General features: G+C 47.2%; 1 protein-coding gene across 3 annotated transcripts in view; it reads left to right on the top strand.

Moving 5' to 3' along the window:
• LOC109858277 (RNA-binding protein MEX3B) overlaps nt 1-18,910 on the top strand; it is a 32,512-nt gene extending 13,602 nt beyond the window's left edge. For all 3 annotated transcript variants that reach the window (XM_020435369.1, XM_020435378.1, XM_020435387.1), the window contains one exon: nt 16,142-18,910. In XM_020435369.1, coding sequence (XP_020290958.1) covers nt 16,142-17,136 — 995 coding nt within the window. In that variant the 3' untranslated portion in view covers nt 17,137-18,910. The remainder of the gene's footprint in view (nt 1-16,141) is intronic.
• The last annotated feature ends 224 nt before the right edge of the window (nt 18,911-19,134 follow it).

The raw sequence follows: 19,134 nt of genomic DNA on the forward strand, positions 1-19,134 counted from the left end.
GCAGAAGCGCGTGTGTGCCCCGGCTACCTTGCTACCCTCTCCTGGCCTCGCGTGCCCCGCTTGCGCGTTGCCTCTGTCTCGAATGTCTGCCTTTCTTCCCGCGAGCCCGCGCTTCGCTCTGTCTCTTCTCTCTCTATTATTATGTTTTTGCGATTTATTTGTGTCTGCATCGCGCGTCCGATTTTCGATTTTTTCCCTTTCGCTCGTTCTCTCTTTCCTTTCGTCTAACCTCGCCAACGCCTTCTTCTTTCTTCGACGACGGGAGTCGTCGGCCTCGCGTCCCTCATGCCCTCCCGCGCACACAAATCCGCAGGTGCCTCGCGAACTTTGCTCCCATACGAGGAAGAGAGCGAAGAGAACGAGAGAGAGAGAGAGAAAAGGATATAACTGCACGTCGCACCTGCTCGCGCGTGCCCATCTTCTGTCAACGTCATTTGCGCCCCAAAAAATGGCGCCGCTTAATCGTCGGCCGCGTTAAGAGACAAGGTGTACGAACGCACGTGCCGCTTCCATCGACGGCGACGAAACAGACAGCTGTCTGATGCAATTAAGCCGACGAATGGGATGGGGTTCTCGTGTCCTGCGCGCATATTTCTCCTCGTGCCTAAAATATTTTATTTCTCGACGCGCTCGTTTTTTCGATGCTGTTTTTCTCCTCATATGTGAACGAACTCTCGCGGTCATTGTCAGCGGCGCGCTTTACATAAAAAAACAAAAAAAAAAAAAAAAAAAATAAAATAAAATAAACAAAATCTAAAATATAATTTCAAGTTCGGATTTCTTCGATATTTCTCAGCGTTCGAACAATGAAGACGTTAGACGCGATTTTTCGTGCCCACGGGGCAGAAAATTAAGCCGAAGATTCCATCTGATCTTCCCGAAGACAGTTTTTATGTTTTACATCGTCGTCCTTCTTCGAAAGAGAAAGCGAATGAATAGGAACGGTCCTTTCTTCTTCTCAGGTAGCTGTCGAAGCCGCGCTTATACACGTTCTTCTTCGACCGAGGAATTGCAATTGTCCGTTTAACTTGCACCGCACACCACGGGTAACATCCCGTGGGTCTCCCGTGTCCTTCCGGACCTGACCTCGTCCTCACAGCACCGCCGGAGGGCATCGTGTTGCTATAATACCTATATTTCTCAGCGGGGCGAGCTTTTGTACCTGCCTGCGCTTCACGTGAAGCTTCTCTCCTCGCGCGCGCGCGCGCGCGATACTCTTCGTTGCAGAACGTTTCACGTCGAACGATAATGACCCGTGTCTAACAGCCGTGGCGGGCAAGGAGTTCTTTGACGGAATTTTCCAGCTCATAGCGGTTCCGCCGCGTTTATTCCCTTCGTTCGTTTTACTGCGTTTGTAAAGTGTTTTTTTTTTTTTTCCCCTAATATTCTTGACCTCCCTCAACCAGAGGCACCCGACGAATTGACGGGCAAACAATTTGAGAAGTACATATATTTTCGAAAAAAAACAATAAAAAAAAGTAAATGGATTCCTTCAGTGGACACCGGATGCCGCGGTCGGTTTCATCACGACGGTACACTGTCAACAATAGGGCGTGCCACGTTATCGGGATATTCAGGTAGAACGTGGTATATATCGCGGGGTAACATCTGCGTCGGTCGAGGTGCGAGACACCTCGTCTTGACGAACTTATAATATACGTTACTTCCTGCCTACATGTGAGCAAGCGAGGAAGCTTGGAAAGTAGAGAGGAGGGAAAAAAATTGGATGGTGTATTTGCCGGGAGGCAAACGGCCAATGGCCGATGGACGAGACAGGGCGCAACGGAACGGAAGGTGCTCGGATCGTGCCTCGAATCCGAAACCTCTCATCGGGCTCGCGCGACTCTTGCCGTTCCTATTTGTCCGGGAATGACTATTTCCGAGAAGTATGGCGTGTCGTTTGATTTAAAAAGATAGAGAGCGTTTTAACTTGACAGCTCGATCAAGTCGATCGCCTGTCACTTAATAACTTAACCAATCCAATCGTGAATTTTTGGTTTCTCCTAAATAAAATGGAATAGAGAGAGAGAGAGAGACAGAAAAGAGAGGGAGAGCGCAAAGGAGAGGCTTTTCGGATGTCTCAAACGCGACGACGGTTTTATCGAAGAGCGGCTTCTTTCATACGAAAACCGGGTTCTCTCTCTTGTCTGAGTTTCCGAGGATATCTTTATTTCGTTTCGTCGGGAACAATGAGTTTTCGGAGAGCTGGCAAACAAGCTGCAACCCAAGCAGATTACGGGCCGTTTTATTTACCTTTCTCCTAACCGGCGTGGGTGGCAAACGGAAAAGGACCGTCGCGGCGATGATAGAGAAAGAGAGGTGGAAGCGAAAATCCGACGTAGAAGTTTGTCCGGGGCTCTCCGAGCGGCCACGCTTTCTGCTGACTTATCGCACTCAAACAAATCCCACTATCAGAAACCGGGTTCGCGCGTATCGCGTTCTGCGGCCGGTCGCGCGGCTTTTCTTTCTACACGCGTTACCTTCTCGATATACAAATTCTTCGGTCTGCGTGTTGCTGACAGTGGGCTGCTCGCATTGAGCACCGCTGAGGCCTCGAATCGTTGAACCACGGAGTGGTTCAGTGGCTCCAAGGCCGGCGGAAACCACGGGTGGGATGCGCGCGGGGCAGAACACGCGGCCCTTCTTCGACTGGAATCGTTTCTCTCTCCCGTGCATTGAGTTGTGTGCGCGCCGCCTTCTCTTCGTCGACCTCTGCTTCGTTGCAGCCTTCGTGGTCTCTCGAGGAGAAGAAGGAAGAAGCAGAATAAGACGGCGACGAAGTCGACGACGACGACGACGACGACGACGACGACGAGAGAAACCGAGAGAAGGTAGTGCGAAGAAGGAAAGACGGGAAAGAAGACTCAAAGGATTGGCTCTCATGAGCGACAAAAATGCGCCACATGCGGCTCTTTCCGTCGTGTTGTTCTCGTCTCGACGCTCGGCGTCGATGCGCGTCTCGAATCGGCTCTCCTCATCGTTACGGTCCGTTCCCGGAAAGTGCAACGCGCCGTCCCACATGTCTATGACCTTTTTACCGCGCAACTGCGACGGAATTCGCGCGCACGTCAATAATCGGCACAGATTTTCGTCGTTGTTAATAAAACTGATTCATTTCAATTATTATCCTACATGTATACACAGTATTTAATAGCAAGATTTCGATTCGCAGAGACGTATATTACATCCGTTCTGCCTTTTAATCAGAAGATACGTCTGATAGCATATCGTTATCGGTTCGCGCGCGCGCGCGATATATCGCGATAACGAATTTCGACGGCTTCAATGCTGAAAGCGCGATCTCGATCGCTCAGTCGGGAGCTTTCATTGTAAAGCGTGTTATAAACGCGAATAGAGTTGTCCCGTGTAAAGAACTCTCCCGTCCGCGAAGCGATTAGAGTGTGTGTACAAACTGGACGGTAACGAGTCGAGCGTGATTTGCGTTTCGCGCCGCTACGTGATATTGATGGCGAGCCATTTGAAAGTTATATCGCGCCGGTGTATTTCGCTCATTTGCGCGACGAGTCGCGTTCCTTTGTGCACCGCGACGACGATGACGACGATGACGACGACGACAAACGTGTGTGTGTGTGTATTCGCGACGTGGATGAACGAGCGCGCGCGCGCGCGCACACGCCCCGACCCATGTGTGTCGGCGGGAGTCCGATGTCCGTTTAATTCTCATCTCCGGCTTCGTCGTATCCGAGAGCGCGCCCCGAGATCCATTTTAGGAATGAAATTTGCGAGATTATCGAGCGACGAGGCCCGGGCCTCGGCGACTGCACCAGTTTCGACGGGCGGAATTCACGGAATTCGAAAGACGACGCGGCACGACTGCCTCGTAACTTCTCTCCGGAATCTCGCGACTGATAAGGACATCGCCGGATTTCGCGTCTCCGTCGAATGATCTTGCGAATATACATAAACAAGAAACATTTTCTCCGAAAGATCATCTCACATGTGTGATATTTTGCCACACGTATTTTGTTGCCGAGAGAGGAGGGGAACGAGTCAACCGGATCGTGTTTTCAAACGCGATCTCGTTTCGGAATTATTATCGTCAATATATCGAGACGAGACTTGAACGTTTCGACGCGTTCGATTGTAATTTGGAGACAATTAATGATGCCAATCGTGCGTCTATCGTCACGGGACGAAAGCGGGTTTGGATTCTAGTCGAAAGCGATTGTGAACGTTAGGCACGCAATTAGAAATCGTTGTGTTGACCAACATGTCTTATTACTGAACGCTTTTAACTCAAGTATTGTGCAATTCTCGTGCCGCCGTTCGGCACGACGCGCACACACGAGCTCTAACGCTAACGCGCTTTTTTGCGTGTAACAAGATATACGTTGAAATGAAATTTGAATTGCTTCCCTCTTCGCCTTTCCTTCCTCCCGGCGTTGACTATTCAAGCGTTTCGTCGCGGAGAAGCGAGTTTGACGAACTTTTAAATGGCACACATCGGCTTGCGCAAGTTTTCTCTCCGAAGGAAAGAGAATCGTCGCTAATTCACTTGGATCGACGCGCGCGTAAAGGTTGCGGGAAGTCACGTTTGTCTCTCACATTCGGTATTCTTGGACGATCTATTTCCCGTCAGTTGGTCCTTCACGAGACCTCCAGGAGGCATTACGCGCACCGGAGGTCCGTGAGGCGAATTCATATGAGAACATTCTTCGAGATCGAAGCGGCTTGTGCGGTTATCCACTCGCCGAGTCGATCGGTCAGTCGAGTTTTCAGATAGGTAGGATCTGAGAAAGAGAGCTAGCCAGAGGTTTCCTATATCTAAAACCGCTACGCGCGTTTAAATCAGCTCAAAAGTTCCGTATCTCGTAAATTTTTTCTGTTTATCTTCTCGCGATTGATACAAAACGTTAAACAATTTCGATTAACGTCACGATCGCGAAGAGGTTGAATTTCTAACAATCGATAGGTGCAACTCTCGCAAAAAGTTTTTATTTCATCGAATAATGCGATTTCGTAATAATATCTGCGAGAATATTGGCGCGACTTTGTTGCGCGTGCAACGCGCGAGTGACAGTATCTCTTCACTCTTTCTTTCTCGCTCTCTCTCTCTCTCTCTTTCGTTGTAGATAAACTATCGATTAACGCCTTTTACACGAATAGTTGAGTTGCTTCGCTCGGTGACGCGAGGAGACGTGAATCGATAGCCGCGATATATATAAATAACGAAGCGGTTCAGTCCACGTAGTAACAATTATTTTTGCACCGCGCGAAGACGCGACTATGTAGAATCAACATATCGTGACGATCTTTATATCGAGACGATCGATCTCGCGAGACGCGCCGAGTGCAAGGAACCGCGCGCGCAGCTGCGTGTTTACGTTCAATTCGCGAGCAAAAAAGCGTTTCTCGCTCGGGTGTCGCAATGAATTCAAGGATACCAAGGCCCCGATTCGCGCGAAATCTCTTTTGAGATTTTTTTGTCCGCGCCGATATCTCGGCGACTGTGGCAATCGAAAAAAGATAATCGTTCAAAAATTGCGTATTACAAATTATTGACTTATTATTAATAATACATCAGATAAATTCAATGCCGTCGATTTGCCGCTTGCTTATCTGATTTCACATGTATTTGTGTTCATCGATCACACGTAACTTTCGTGAACGTTTTAACGCCGTGTCGTCGGGTCAAGTTGACCGAACGATTTTCAGGTAGCGCCGAAATTCGATTGTGTTTGCTGAAAGAGAGGAGAAGACCTCGAGATATCCAGCACATGTCGGTCGAACGAGCCGCAACGACGTGTTTCTACTATCCCCGTTCTTTTCTCGATCCCGGTGGGACACTCGACCTAACGGAGAAAAAGAAATTTGAAAAAATATTTGAGAATATCGACGTTTTTCGGTTATAACGGGAAAGGTGCGTTTACAAACAGACAAGCGTGACGCTTTCTTTCGCTCGCCATTATCCTCTTTGAATTCCTGACGGCGCGCCGGTCGTGCGATTTTCTCTTTCGAAAACGTAAATGAGTACGGTTTGGTCTTGGAACCCGGGGTCTCTCTTTCTGTCTCTGAATAAGTTTCCATGGAAACCACATTGGCGTAGACGGTCGCTAATCTTTTCTGGAACCATCGTGCTGGGCACACGAACGTGCATCACGTACATATCGATCGGTGTGTTCGGAGGGTGAAGAAGAGCTTTCTTCTGAAAACCTGCTTGCCCGCCTCACGTGTTAGAAAACGTCAAGGTTTAGTCACGGACTCTCTCCTCTCTCTCTTTGTGTGATCTCGCAATTTGTACGTACTCGAGCGAGATGCATTTTATTCTATGCTTGTTGATCTCGTTTGCGCGAGGGAGGGAGATTGTCTCTTTCTCCCTCTCTCGGGGCACAGAGATGTTAACACGCGCGATCTCCGAGTGCTGCAGCGACAATCGCGACGTACGCGACGCCGCTGGTGCAACAACTGAATGGAGAGAATATAATGAAAACAACAAGCGCATACGTACACACACACGCGCGCAGCGCTTATCGCACGTGCGAGATACGTTGCAGTACACTTGGCGCGTACGTCGCGCATCGCGAATCGCGCCTGCTTGCGCCGCGGATAATCAATGAATTATTGACCACGAGGCGACGACCGCGCCGCGCGGCCGTTGTTCCAGCCGGTTCGAGAGAGAGAGAGAGAGAGAGAGAGAGAGTTTAATCGCGCGCCGATTTACGCGCGCCCGACGACGGTTAAAATACCGATCTCGCGCTCGATCACGACTTCGGTTGATGAACGCGGGAAATTTTTATTTCAGCGAATTATATATATATATATATTATTACTATTATTATTACGTAATGACCGGCGGTGTAGTTACGGCCGTCGATGATTCACTGTTAGGTCAATATCTTGGGCTGGAAACACCGGTCGGGCCTGTTATACGACGAGGGCTGTTTCTGCGAGTGATCGATAAAACCACGCGTGTCTTGCCAGGAGTGTGCGTGTGTATCTGTGTGAAGGCTGGACGCGCATCGAAGGGTGAACGACTATGAGAAAGAGAGGGAGGGGGGGTTAGGCGATGTCGAATGATATAACCACAGTTTGTACATATATATACACACACACACAAAATATATACAAGATACATAATTCAAATATTTCTATTTTTGAGCGTTTGCCTCGATCTGGTACATTATTTATTTGCTTATTTATTTATTTGAAACGATGAAAGAGAGAAAGAGAGAAGAAACATACAAGTTTCGAAGTGACACGTGTGACGACGACGACGCGATCCACATTCAAAAATAATACAGCTTTTAGCGCGTGAGTAAAAGAGAGACATGTCGGAGCTTCTTCAAAATAATCGCGGCTATAATATACTTCTTTCCCGTGATAAGCGGACGCGCCACGTTATCACAGTCGGAAATTATCACATCCTCGTCCTTAGCGATAAATAATTTGTAGCGAAGAGCGTGGAAAATAAAGTGAGCGATGATGTGTTGCGCGCCGCTATCGCGGTATCGCGTTGGAATAAAAATATTTTTCCAATATCCCGTTTCTTTGTTCCCCATTCTGTTTTGTGTGCACAAGGTTTTCGCGCTCGTACCATTTATTTTTAAGAAGAGACTCGAGTCATACTTCCCCGATGAGTCGGTTAACAGTGACTCTCAATAAATCTTGGACGTCTAAGATCTCGCGATTAGGAAGGGTTTTGTTTATTTTCTTCAGGGTTTTTTTTTTTGGGTCGAATTACCTACAGTTATTTTTTTAGCTACATGAATAATTTATCATTCGCGCCGGACGAATCGAAAACGTTCGACAAATGACGTAGATATGACGCGATAAAATATTTTTCAACACTGCTGTCGTTACTAATCGCGCTCTTCAAAAATCTTTCATCGCGATACCTGTTGTGTGTGAGTTACGATGTTATCGCTCACAAAAAAGGTAGTATCCCGAAACTATCTTATATACGCATGTACGTACACACACACACACATACACATATGTAATAGTTTTATACACACACCTGATGGTATCGCGCGAATATTCTCGACACCCTGTATACACACTTTGCACGACACGCATTCCACGGGTATACACCGTGTCCGCTTGCACGAATCCCGATGACGTAAAACTCTCTCGACGAGTCGGTCGCGTATTATTAATATTCCACAGGCTGTGCACAATATACGCCGCGATTCGTTATATAAAGACGCTAATTAATGCAGTTCATCCGCTGCCCAATATCGATCCTCTTTGCGGGCGGGAAGGTCGGGAATGAAAAACGCTTCACGGGCGACCGGCGACGAAGCAAAGTTAAAGAGGAAAAAAAGTAGTCTCGTACATCACGGACCGCATGAATAAATAGAGGCATTTATCTAGACAGCGATACCACCACCCGGCGCGGTCTTAGATATTACAAACATTGATATTCTCGACATCGTTCTATTCGCACTTCGAAATTGCATTTCATACATCTGCGGAGTTTTGAAAGGAAATGAAATAATGTTAAAAATACAAAAATTATACATTTGACATTTCGAAAAAACGTAAGTAAAAACGTCTTGACGATCGATTATTACATATCGAAAATGAGACATCAAACTGTACTTCAAACTGTGAATCGAAGTGCGTCGTTTAATCGAGAGATTTTAAACGTGTTAAATGTTGGAGAGGTTACTTATATTGGATGACGACTTTTTTTTTCTTGTCCGAAGCTTCTTTCTCGTCGCCCGATATTCATTCGAGTGCCCGCTGAATGGACGTACTATTCGATCGTAAGGCATCCGTGTGCGTTACGCTCGTGCGGAACGAGAGAAAAGAAATACGACAGCGTGGGCCGCTAACGCGCGTTTTGACATTAAATTGGTTCACCCACGCATAAACTTTCTAACGCAACCGAGTTTACCAATTCGCGATTCGTCTTGCCGGACGGATTACACACGAACGTGTACTTGCTAAATCTCTTTTCGGATTTATTGGTCGTTTGTATAAATCGTGTGTGCTTTCTCATGATATAAGCGGTAAAATGGAAAATCGGAAATGATACTTTATCGTATATCTTATAAAAAATGTAATACAAGTTACATGTTATATGAGAATTCTTGACTTTCTTTACATATGAAATTTCTAAAAGTATTTTTATAGTTTTAGTTTAAAAAAAAACTTTCTTTCTGTCATCATGTACAGAGTATCTGAAGTTAATCATGTGGTGTGTCAACTCATACAGTATCAAATTTCAAGAGTTTCTTGGCTTCTCTGGAACGACAAATATTTTATTTTTATTGGTTTAAAAGTTGTTTCTATCATCATTTGTTATCGTATTTATTTTATCAAATGTCAAAGAAGTTTAAGATTAAAGAAGAGACACGTTTCTCTGTTCAAAATTGTGGAATGTTTCTTTTATTTTTTTTTCTAGTTAGAGAACACCGTGGAATTTTACTATATTTATCTATGTAAGTGGTAACTCCACGCATCCCGCGAAGAGAAGCATCACGTGGATAAACGGCATATGAAAACGTTAACCGGGGAGGGCATAAATTAGCAAAGCTCTCCGAGGAAACCGCGTGAGTAATCGCGCTTCAGCTCATTGGCGGTCGAAACAGGAAATGCTAGTCTCGCGAACTGGGAAGCCGCGCGGTCTCTCGCGAACGCTTGTGGCGTTTGAATTATTCTTTTAGGACGATTATTTATGGGCCCGGTGTAAACACACTCCGCGCGCAAAAGCACTTTTGCGCACAGACTACTCGTGAGAGTTCCTTCCGTCCGCGGTTTTTCGTCGTCGCGTCGGTAGTTTCCGTTTGCACGATGTGCACTACTCTCACATGTGTGTGTGTGTGTGTGTAGCTCGTGCGCGGGCATATGTACATGTTCAACCGATTTTTACTTGTTAGAAGATATAAATCCCTCGGGCATACGCGGATTATCGGGAATCGAGAACGTGCGCGCGCCGAGCGCGACTGATAATAATCCGACGATCAATTGGCGAGATGGAGAAAAAGAGCGAGAAAAGGAAGAAAAACGTAAGAGGATGGATGCACGGAGGCTGCGAAGTAAGACGCAGACTTTCAAAACACAGAGAAACATTCAATGACAATCGACGAACTTATCGCTGAGTAAAAGTCATTTCTACTTTTTGAAAAACATATCGACCGAGAGGAGTCAAGTGAAAACAAGTCCGGTGACGGGAACACCTTTATCGTATCTTAGGTTTTTCTCGATTGATCTCATCCGACGCTAAACTGCGTGACAACAAAAATTCTTTTTTTTCTCTTATGTTCGTAACTTTTTCACGAGCGCATTGTCTCCCTCGGTCGTTCCGCGAGTTTGAGGTAGGTCGATCGACCACTCGAATGATTCACAACCCTTTGGACTCGTCCGAAGCGGGCGAGCGAGGGGCACTGGGCGGGAACGGCTTCCACGGTGGTCAAACGTGTATGTCCTCTCACTGGTGCGTATATACTGCGGCTTGTTAATATCGTGACATCCATTATCGCGTAATTATAACTGTACCGTATCGGCCGCATAAGTTCCCGATCGACGGCGGAGGTAAACTGAACACAATGAATCATCGACGGCGGAGAGTAAATACACGCCTCCCCGTTCTCCCGCAATGGATATGCGAACTGCATGTGCACTCGGAATTACTGAAATTAATTTCGAAGCGGAAGAGACGGTCGCTTTATTTATTTGTTTTCTCGGCACAAGTAGAAATTGCGTACTCGTGATTCGCATGAAAAAAAAAAAAAAAAAAAAAAAAAAATATATAGCGCTGTTTTATCGCTTCCGGCAAACGATCCGTTCGGCCGTCCTCGACGACGAAGGCTCGAGGGTGCCCTTACACTCTCTTCAAGGACCATCGTCCCGCGCGCGCGCTGCATTTCCATAGAAGATTAACGGCCTGGTTATAATCTACATTTTCCATCGTGAGATCTCCGACAGACCGTCGCGTCGTCTAGAATCTTCACGTGGAAACGAGCATATTATCGTGAGGATTGCCGCTCGGGTCTGGTAGAAAAGAGTGTTGGTACGAGAAGGAGAAGCAGAAGAGCGCAAGAGAAAGAGGAGAAGGACAGAGAGAAAGGTGGAATAGGGAGAAAGAGAAAGAGAAAGAGAAAGAGAGAGAGAGAGAGAGAGAGAGAGAGAGAGAACGAAGGAGTAGGAGGAAAATGAACGCTGTTAGGCCACGCAGTGTCAGTGGAGTTCAATCTTAATATAGTATGACCTCCACTGCCATTCGAGACAGTGTCGGGACGCGATGGCAGTTGCAACTGCGTACGGGATAGAAAGAGCAAGAGAGAGAAAATGCGGGCAAGAGAGAAAGAGAAATGACGACCGAGCGAGAGAGTGATTATAAAGAAGAAGAACGTGAAAAGAAGAAGCGGAGAATAGAAGAAGAGACATATACACGAATGGAAACGAAGAGAGACGTAGAAAAGAGAGCCGCGGCGCGGAGAGCGCTGGTGAACGGATGCGTGCGTTGCACCTTATTCCCCAGTCCGATAAGTGAGCCTCGCCTCGGTTATTTCAGAGACATCACTGAGAAAGAGAGAAGGAGAGAGAGAAAAGGAAAAAGAAGAGCGAGAAAGGAGGAGAGCGCGCGTGGCACGAGCGAGACGGTGCGTGCATGCGTGCGTGCGTGCGTGCGTGCGTGCGTATATACGCTTAGTCGTCGAGAGTGTCATCGATCTATTTCGAGAAGAGGCTGGAATTTCTGTCCTTTGCGACGAGGGGTCAGTAGAAGAGAGAGAGAAAGAGAGAAAGCGGGAAAGAGAAGCGGCGAATGAAAAAGAGAGGGAGGAGATGATTCTCGCTTTTCTCCTCTTCTTCTCTCTCTTTCTCTCATACCGTGTAGAGAAAAGAGAGACGATGGACGGGTCGTTACCACACCTGCGCGCGCACCGCCGATCCGGACTGCCCGATGGTCAACGCACGAATGACCGCGTGCTCCTACGTCTTCCTTGGTTGAGCTGCCGCGAGAAAGAGAGAAAGAGAACGAGAATCGCTGCCGCTGCAGATTTGGACTGCGATGTTTAATGATGTGGAGACGCAATTACGTTCACAAGCGTCGCCGACTAAGTCTTGTTCTTCATTAGACATTTTTCCGAGAAGGAAATTAAAAGCTTTTAGCTATCGATTCTCCGCTTATATTTTGTGTTTATATTTTTTTTTAAGTTTCATAATATCAAAATATGACTGTGTTTTGAATTACGTCGAGTTATCTCTTCGTTGATAAAAAAAAAGATAAAATCAAATAAAATAAAAATGTTTATTTTAACTTCGTCTTCTTCTTCGCGAGGAATGGCTTTCGGAGTTTGGGGGAAATCTTCAGGTGCGGCGTAAAAAAAAAAAAATGGGCTAATTCGGAAAGGGAGGGAATGATTAATCGGTTTGTGGCGCGCGAAGTCCACTTTGGCGCGAGGAGGGAGTATTTGTACAGAGGTGGCATCGGCGCGGAGGCGGCGAGTTTATCGGCGTTATTGGAGTTTTCTCGGTTATATCGCGCGTGTCGAGTGGGGTTATGTTAGAAAGGGGAGAGAGAGCGGTGGTGCGGAGACGTCGGTGGAGAAAAGGGGATGGACGACGACGCAGGAGGAAGGGGGAGAGAGCGCGGAGGGATTTAACGATATGGTGGGGAACACACAGAGCGGTGGTGCGCTCGGCCGTTGCATTGTGGGGGTGTTGGCCTTCAACTTGACGGCGCAGTTTCACTGACCTGCCTGAGAAACTCGTGATGCCAGCTCTCTGTGTACGGACCTACGGACGCGTCTACGACTCTAAAGGGTACCGCTACTTAAGGGCCCGTCGGGGCCCTAAACAAACTATCGCGCGCCGTCACCGACCGACCCGTGGAAGCCGGGACATTCGAGATCTTAACTTTGTAGTTTTACGTCTCGCGAGACGAGACTCGCATGGTGAAGACGGAGTCTTTTGTAACGAGACTTCCGCTTAAACGAGTTCTTTACGGCGTAAAAAATTTTGTTAAAATTATTTTTTAAGTTACAACTGTGTAACTGTAACAAAAAAGAAGGTAAATATCTAAAGAAATGCTGCACTATATGTTATTGAGAAGATAAGAAAATAAAATAAATAGCAAAATTCGATGCAAACTTACAATTTAAATATTTCGGTGATTAGATTCTCATAAAAATCTTTCGCTTCTCTGCTCAAATTTTTCAACATTTATTCGATGAAACTTTAAGCGAGATCTACGAAGGAGAGAAGTGTTTCTTCTTGTTGGGCTGTTCGGCGGGCCTAATTAAAGCGAGCAGATGGTCCACGAGTGTCTCTTGGATGTTTCCTTCCTTCAAAACAGCGCAGCTTCAAAAACCCTTCTGAGAACTACATTAAGAGTAATAACTTAATTTTCTTAGACAATTTTTATTTGGAAAACTTCGTTTTTCAAAATCGTTCTCTCTCTCTTATACACACCTGTCTATCGTGTTAAAATACTTTAATCTCGAAGCGAAACAATTTGAAGAAATAGCTCCGAGCAAGAATTATATCAAAAAAAAAAAAAAAAAATCGAGAGTTCAACAAGGACAAATTTAGAAGCGCCGGCACAACCTACATTCGACGCCCTGTGTACTCGAGTTACACGGAGCGTCTATAATGCAGCCGTGGGCCGTATGGAAGCCTGTAGCTATTGATCCTGCGGCCTTTGGGGAGCCGCTGCTGCTGCTGCCGTTGCTGCTGCGGATTTTAGCAACGTCATTCGAGCGCGTGACGTATCGTGGGAACGGAGCGAGAAAGAGAAAGAGAGAGAGACACACACACACACATACGCGCGCGCCGCTCTACCTTTCGCTCATCATTGTACTCGTACTTAGGGAGGAAACGTACCACGTGCCTCGCGTGGATTAGAGATACGTGTGTGAGTGACATAAATTTTCTCCGAGAAAGGAGGGTAAATTTATGGTTAGTTTTGTTATTTGACAATGTGATCGATCGGGATCTTCGTCCCGATCGATCAATTTCACCGAACCGAGGTATTGAATCGCGCCAACACTGTGTGCATTCGTGCTGATCCGAGGCTCGAGTTCCGTTTCGGATTCGTGTTTGCCGATGTCTACAATTTCGCGATATCGAACAGAATGTAGCGCAGTGGACCGACCGGTGGGGACCGACGTAGTTACTCGATTCTTTTGGATCATCCTCTCTTTTCGTATTTTCTCGTCCCTCCGACGAAGCGAACAAAGCGAGGGGATCCCTAGAGTAGCGTTCTCTCCGACGGATGGAGCCTTTCTTTCTCCTCTCTTTCTTTCTCCTTCTTCTCCTTCTCTCTTTCTTCCTCTCTTTCTCTTTTCTTCTCTTTTACCTGCCTCTCCGTCTCACCTCACCTTGGTCGCGGCCCTTCAACTGTGCACGACCCACGCCCCACCGTCTCCTCTTTCTCCGTTTGTACCACCACCATCGGCACCACCGTCTCTCAACCACCTTCCCCGAGATTCTACGGAGCGTGGCAACGTTCCTCTCCTTGGCGGGTCTTCGCTCTCTCGCGCATATACCTGTATGCGCGCGCGAGTCTTCGTCCCCGCGTGCACGCGTGAGCGCCCGGTATTCTCTGATTTTACCACGTTCACCTGCCTCTCTCGCTTCTATACGCGAAGTTATTTAGCCGAATCGCAACTGCCGCGCTCCGGTTTGCTCCGAGCGAAATTCCGGTATGAGAGGAAGGAGAGTTTTCGAGAGAAAACTTCGTCCTCTCTCTCTCTCTCTCAGTTACGCGTGCACGAACGAGATCTCAAAGTTCCACGCGAACTATCTAGGGTCACGAGAGTTTCGCACTTTGATGCTTCGACGTTGAAACTTCCCAGAACAAAGTCTCTGATAATCAACTTTGTCAAACTGGTTACAGTTACTTTTCCTTATACAATATAAATATAATGCACACATTGTTGCAAATTTACATGTACATCTAATGGTACGCATACCTAATATTTGGCGTGGCACATCAGAATGATGTATTAGTGGCATCTGATAACGTTCGCGAGATCTTCCCGACGCGTTTTCTAGACTCGCTGACAAGTCGCGGAGTCAGTTCTTTTTATCGCTCGCCAATCGTTCACCGCCACGTAGCGCCGTTTCGTTCTATATCGACGTTCAGATGATTATGTCACGGTACGATATCTCGACTGAAGAAGAGACGGAAACGTCCGTGACGTTGCGCGAAGTTATTCCAAGCAGATTGCGCCCTTCGCGAGACGAGAAACGAGTTTCTAATGTGATATTCGCGTGTTTGTGATAAAAGAGTGAGAAATAATTCTGGAATTTATTCGCAAATTTATTCGGTTTTTTGCCTTTCCCGCGCGCTCTGTTTCACATTGAATTCTGCTTACGCGCGCGTTGGAAAATGCAAAATTTGATTGCGAGACGATGTGTAGCGCGCGCGCCGCGGCCGGTCGGCAGAGAGACAAAAAAGCCCCGCCTGGTATGCGATGCAACGCGCATCGTTTTCTCTCCTTCCATCGCGATGAAGGAGAGAGTGAACTGAATGAAAGGAAGGTCCGGGGGAGGGAGAAGAAGGAGAGAAGGACAGGGAGAACGCAAGATTCTCAGGACGCGTATGAAAAGGAGATGCGAGGAGCGCAAACGGAGAGAGAGAGAGAGAGAGAGAGAGAGAGAGAAAGAGAGTGGCAAAAACGAAAGGAGAGAGAAAGAGGAGTGGTTCACCTGCATTGCTAGCATTGCGCTGGCTCAAGGCCAAAGAGTCTGCGAGACCGAGGACCAGACCGGGTCGGGACCTCCTTCCTTCCAGTTTCCTGCACCCTGTGTATGTGCTCTTTCTCTCTTTTTCCCTCTCTTACGTCGCCGCCTCTCGCATCGCGCGGCATATCCTACTACAAAACGCACGCGCTTTTCTTTCTCTCTCTCTCTCTCCCTTTTCCGCTCTTCTCATCCCACTATGCGCATCTCGCTTTGCGATATGCAAACAATTGCGTCACTAACGCGCTTCTACTTTTCCGAAGCTCATTACGTGTGGGCGGCTTTGTATCGCGAAATAAAACATAGTATAAATGCGCGCAATAACGTAATCTATGTTCTGTCTTTGATATTATAATGTTAAACATTTATTAAAATTTACGTTAAAAGGTTAAAAGATAGTTATTTGTTAAGACATTTAAGTTTTTATATATAATCGAGATGATGCACGAGCTTAACGATCAATGATTGTTTTGTTTGATTGCAGGCTGCAAGATAAAAGCATTACGAGCGAAGACGAACACTTACATCAAGACTCCAGTGCGAGGTGAAGAACCGGTGTTCGTCGTCACCGGGCGCAAAGAGGATGTGGCTCGTGCGAAGCGCGAGATCCTGTCTGCAGCTGAACACTTCTCACAGATACGCGCGTCGCGCAAGAGCTCGCTCGGCGCACTTCTAGGTGCGCCACCGGGGCCACCGGCAACGGTGCCCGGACATGTGACGATTCAGGTGCGAGTGCCCTACAGAGTGGTCGGTCTGGTCGTAGGACCCAAGGGTGCGACCATCAAGCGAATCCAGCATCAAACGCACACCTACATTGTGACGCCGAGTCGCGACAAGGAGCCCGTTTTCGAAGTGACTGGTTTACCGGACAGCGTTGAAGCGGCCAGAGAAGAGATACAAGCGCACATTACCTTGCGCACCGGCACAGCCGCTGGCGTCGACGACACCGATCTGCTGGGCCAGCTGTGTCGCGGCGGGCTCAGTTCGGTGCTTGGGATTTCTCAAGGTATCGATCAGCAAGGATCCAACAGCTCTAGCAGTTCGGCCAACGGCGCGTTCTCCAGCAGCGGCAGCGGCAGCTGCAGCAGCTCGTCCAGCAGTTCCGGCGCCATCGGACTGAACGACATCGTCGCGATTTGGGGGGCCGGTGGATTGGAGAGAGACGAAGGTCTGGGAGAGTCGCCGTCTTTCGAGTCGCAGCCGGCGTCGGCGTCGTCGATCTGGTCGTTTCCCAGTGTCCCGCTACCATCGAGACCCTCACCGCCGGCGACAGCGAGCCCAGCATCACCTACGGACTCGCTCCTGGGAGCGCGGCGGGAATGCGTCGTATGCGGTGACAAAGAGGTCACAGCGGCTTTGGTGCCCTGTGGACACAATCACTTCTGCATGGACTGCGGCAATCGGGTCTGCGAGAGCCAGGACCCGAGCTGCCCGCTCTGCTCCAGGCGTGTGCTCCAGGTGCTCCGTATCTTCTCCTAAAGAGTGCTCCATCGAGCCGCCCATGTCGCGACACCCAGTATACGCAGCGGCCGATCCAGCAACCTATCTTTTACCGTTCATCGAGCGCGGAAGACGACCGAGACCAGCACCAGTGACAAACGCGACAGCAACGGATGGCTCGCGGAATGATCCTATCTTGGCGTTCCCGGAGTCACTGGCCTTTCACTTCGCTGTCATCACCGTCGTCGCCGCCGCCGCCGCCGTTGTCACCATCATCGTCATCGTTGTCATCGTCGTGGTTGTCGCCATTATCCTATGCCGATGTGATGCCGTTGTCGTCAGAGGACCGAACGCGCACAATATCTCAATTCCACGGCTGCCAATAATCTCTTTTACGCGACGGGAATTCGCCTCGATCAATCGGTCCGTTTCGTCGGTCGGTTGTCATCGAGTCCGTCGAGTTCCCGCTGACCGGATACAACGAAGCCAGCTTTTAAGTTCTATGAGATATATATTTAAAGAGAGAGAGACAGAGACAGAGATGGAAACACTTACCCACCGTTATCGTCATCGCTCCCCCGCTACTCCGTATGCCCCACTCGCTTATCCCCTGTCCTTTGACGCTTGCATAGATCGCGCTCGCGGCTCGTCGAGTACTCTGATAATAAGCTTTGACGTATGAGAGAGACGGAAGTGTTACTGAATACTTCCGGATATCATCCGTTTGGATTTTGACAAGCGAGAAAGAGCCTCTTTATTGCCCGCAAAAGATCGACGCTTCGATATTTCTGCGACTGATATATAGTTAAGTAGCGAGACTGATGATCACACACCATCACAAGACGCTACTCTGATTTCCGTTTTTTTCACGCGGAGGTCGAGGTCCGCAAATGGATCGATCTGGTTGCGGACCGTATCATACGATCTCCGCTGACAACTTTTTAAACCGTATTTCTTAACATCGTGTTTTATTATTGTTGTTGTTTTATTTTTTTATTTTTTTAAATTGTTTTTAAATTCTCTGCTCGTTCCTGAAATCTCTTGGGTCGAACGTTTGCTGGGGAACGGAGGCTGCTTGTTTAGCATGTTGGATCATACATCTTTCTCGATTTTTTTTACTCTATGTTTTAGTATATTGTTTTGACTGAGACCATTGTTTTCAAAACACATTTCTAAAAATACTTTTTTGAATTCCTTGACCGCTTTTGAGCCTAAATATATACCTAATTATATTCGGTCTCAAAGCATGCTCTCGTATCTTCGTCAGTATCAATTTTAATCGGCATCGAGAGATACGAGTCCAACGTTTTATATTTGTCTAACCTGCGACGTTTGATTTTGTGCCAAAAGGACTAGACAAAAAAACGAGAGGAAGAAAGAGATCGTTTCGGCGATCGCGCACTTGAGCACTAGATTACGATTTTTCGCGAATCTCGCGTTTGAGTATTTTTCTTTTCGTTTTTTTTTTTTTTTTGTTTTTGAACTCCCTCCCCCCTCCCCGAAAAAAACACGTACGATACTTCTTTTGATCTCAGCGTTCGCGCTCTAGGAACGCGCGTAGAAAACGTTAAGTTCTTAATTAACAACAATTCGGAAAATGGAGGGGGTTTTTTGTTGCGCCGAAGTGTGTGTACAATTAACAAAACTCGACGAACCTGCGAGCTTGCAATCACAAGTGCGACAGTGAAGATTGAACCGAGAATTATCTACTCGCGTACACACGTACACAGTCACACTTGGGTAACACACTGACAAATGATCTCGCACAGCATCCTGCACGTGAAAAAAACACAAAAAAAACAAAAAAAAAAAAGATGAGAGAGGATCACACAGGTTCCTCGATTTCTCCACGAAATTGCGTATATATATCGACGCGTATATGACAAACGACGCGTTTGTTCCACCCGACTTTCCTCGTTATTAGTATTACCGTAAAAATAATATCTCTACATTAAGTAAAATAGTAGTTAAACTAACGAATAATTATATATGAATAATTATATATATAATTTATATATATATATATATATATAAACA

This window comes from Pseudomyrmex gracilis, unplaced genomic scaffold, assembly GCF_002006095.1.
Source record: "Pseudomyrmex gracilis isolate BER0280 unplaced genomic scaffold, ASM200609v1 scaffold_6, whole genome shotgun sequence".
Lineage (NCBI taxonomy): Eukaryota > Metazoa > Arthropoda > Insecta > Hymenoptera > Formicidae > Pseudomyrmex > Pseudomyrmex gracilis.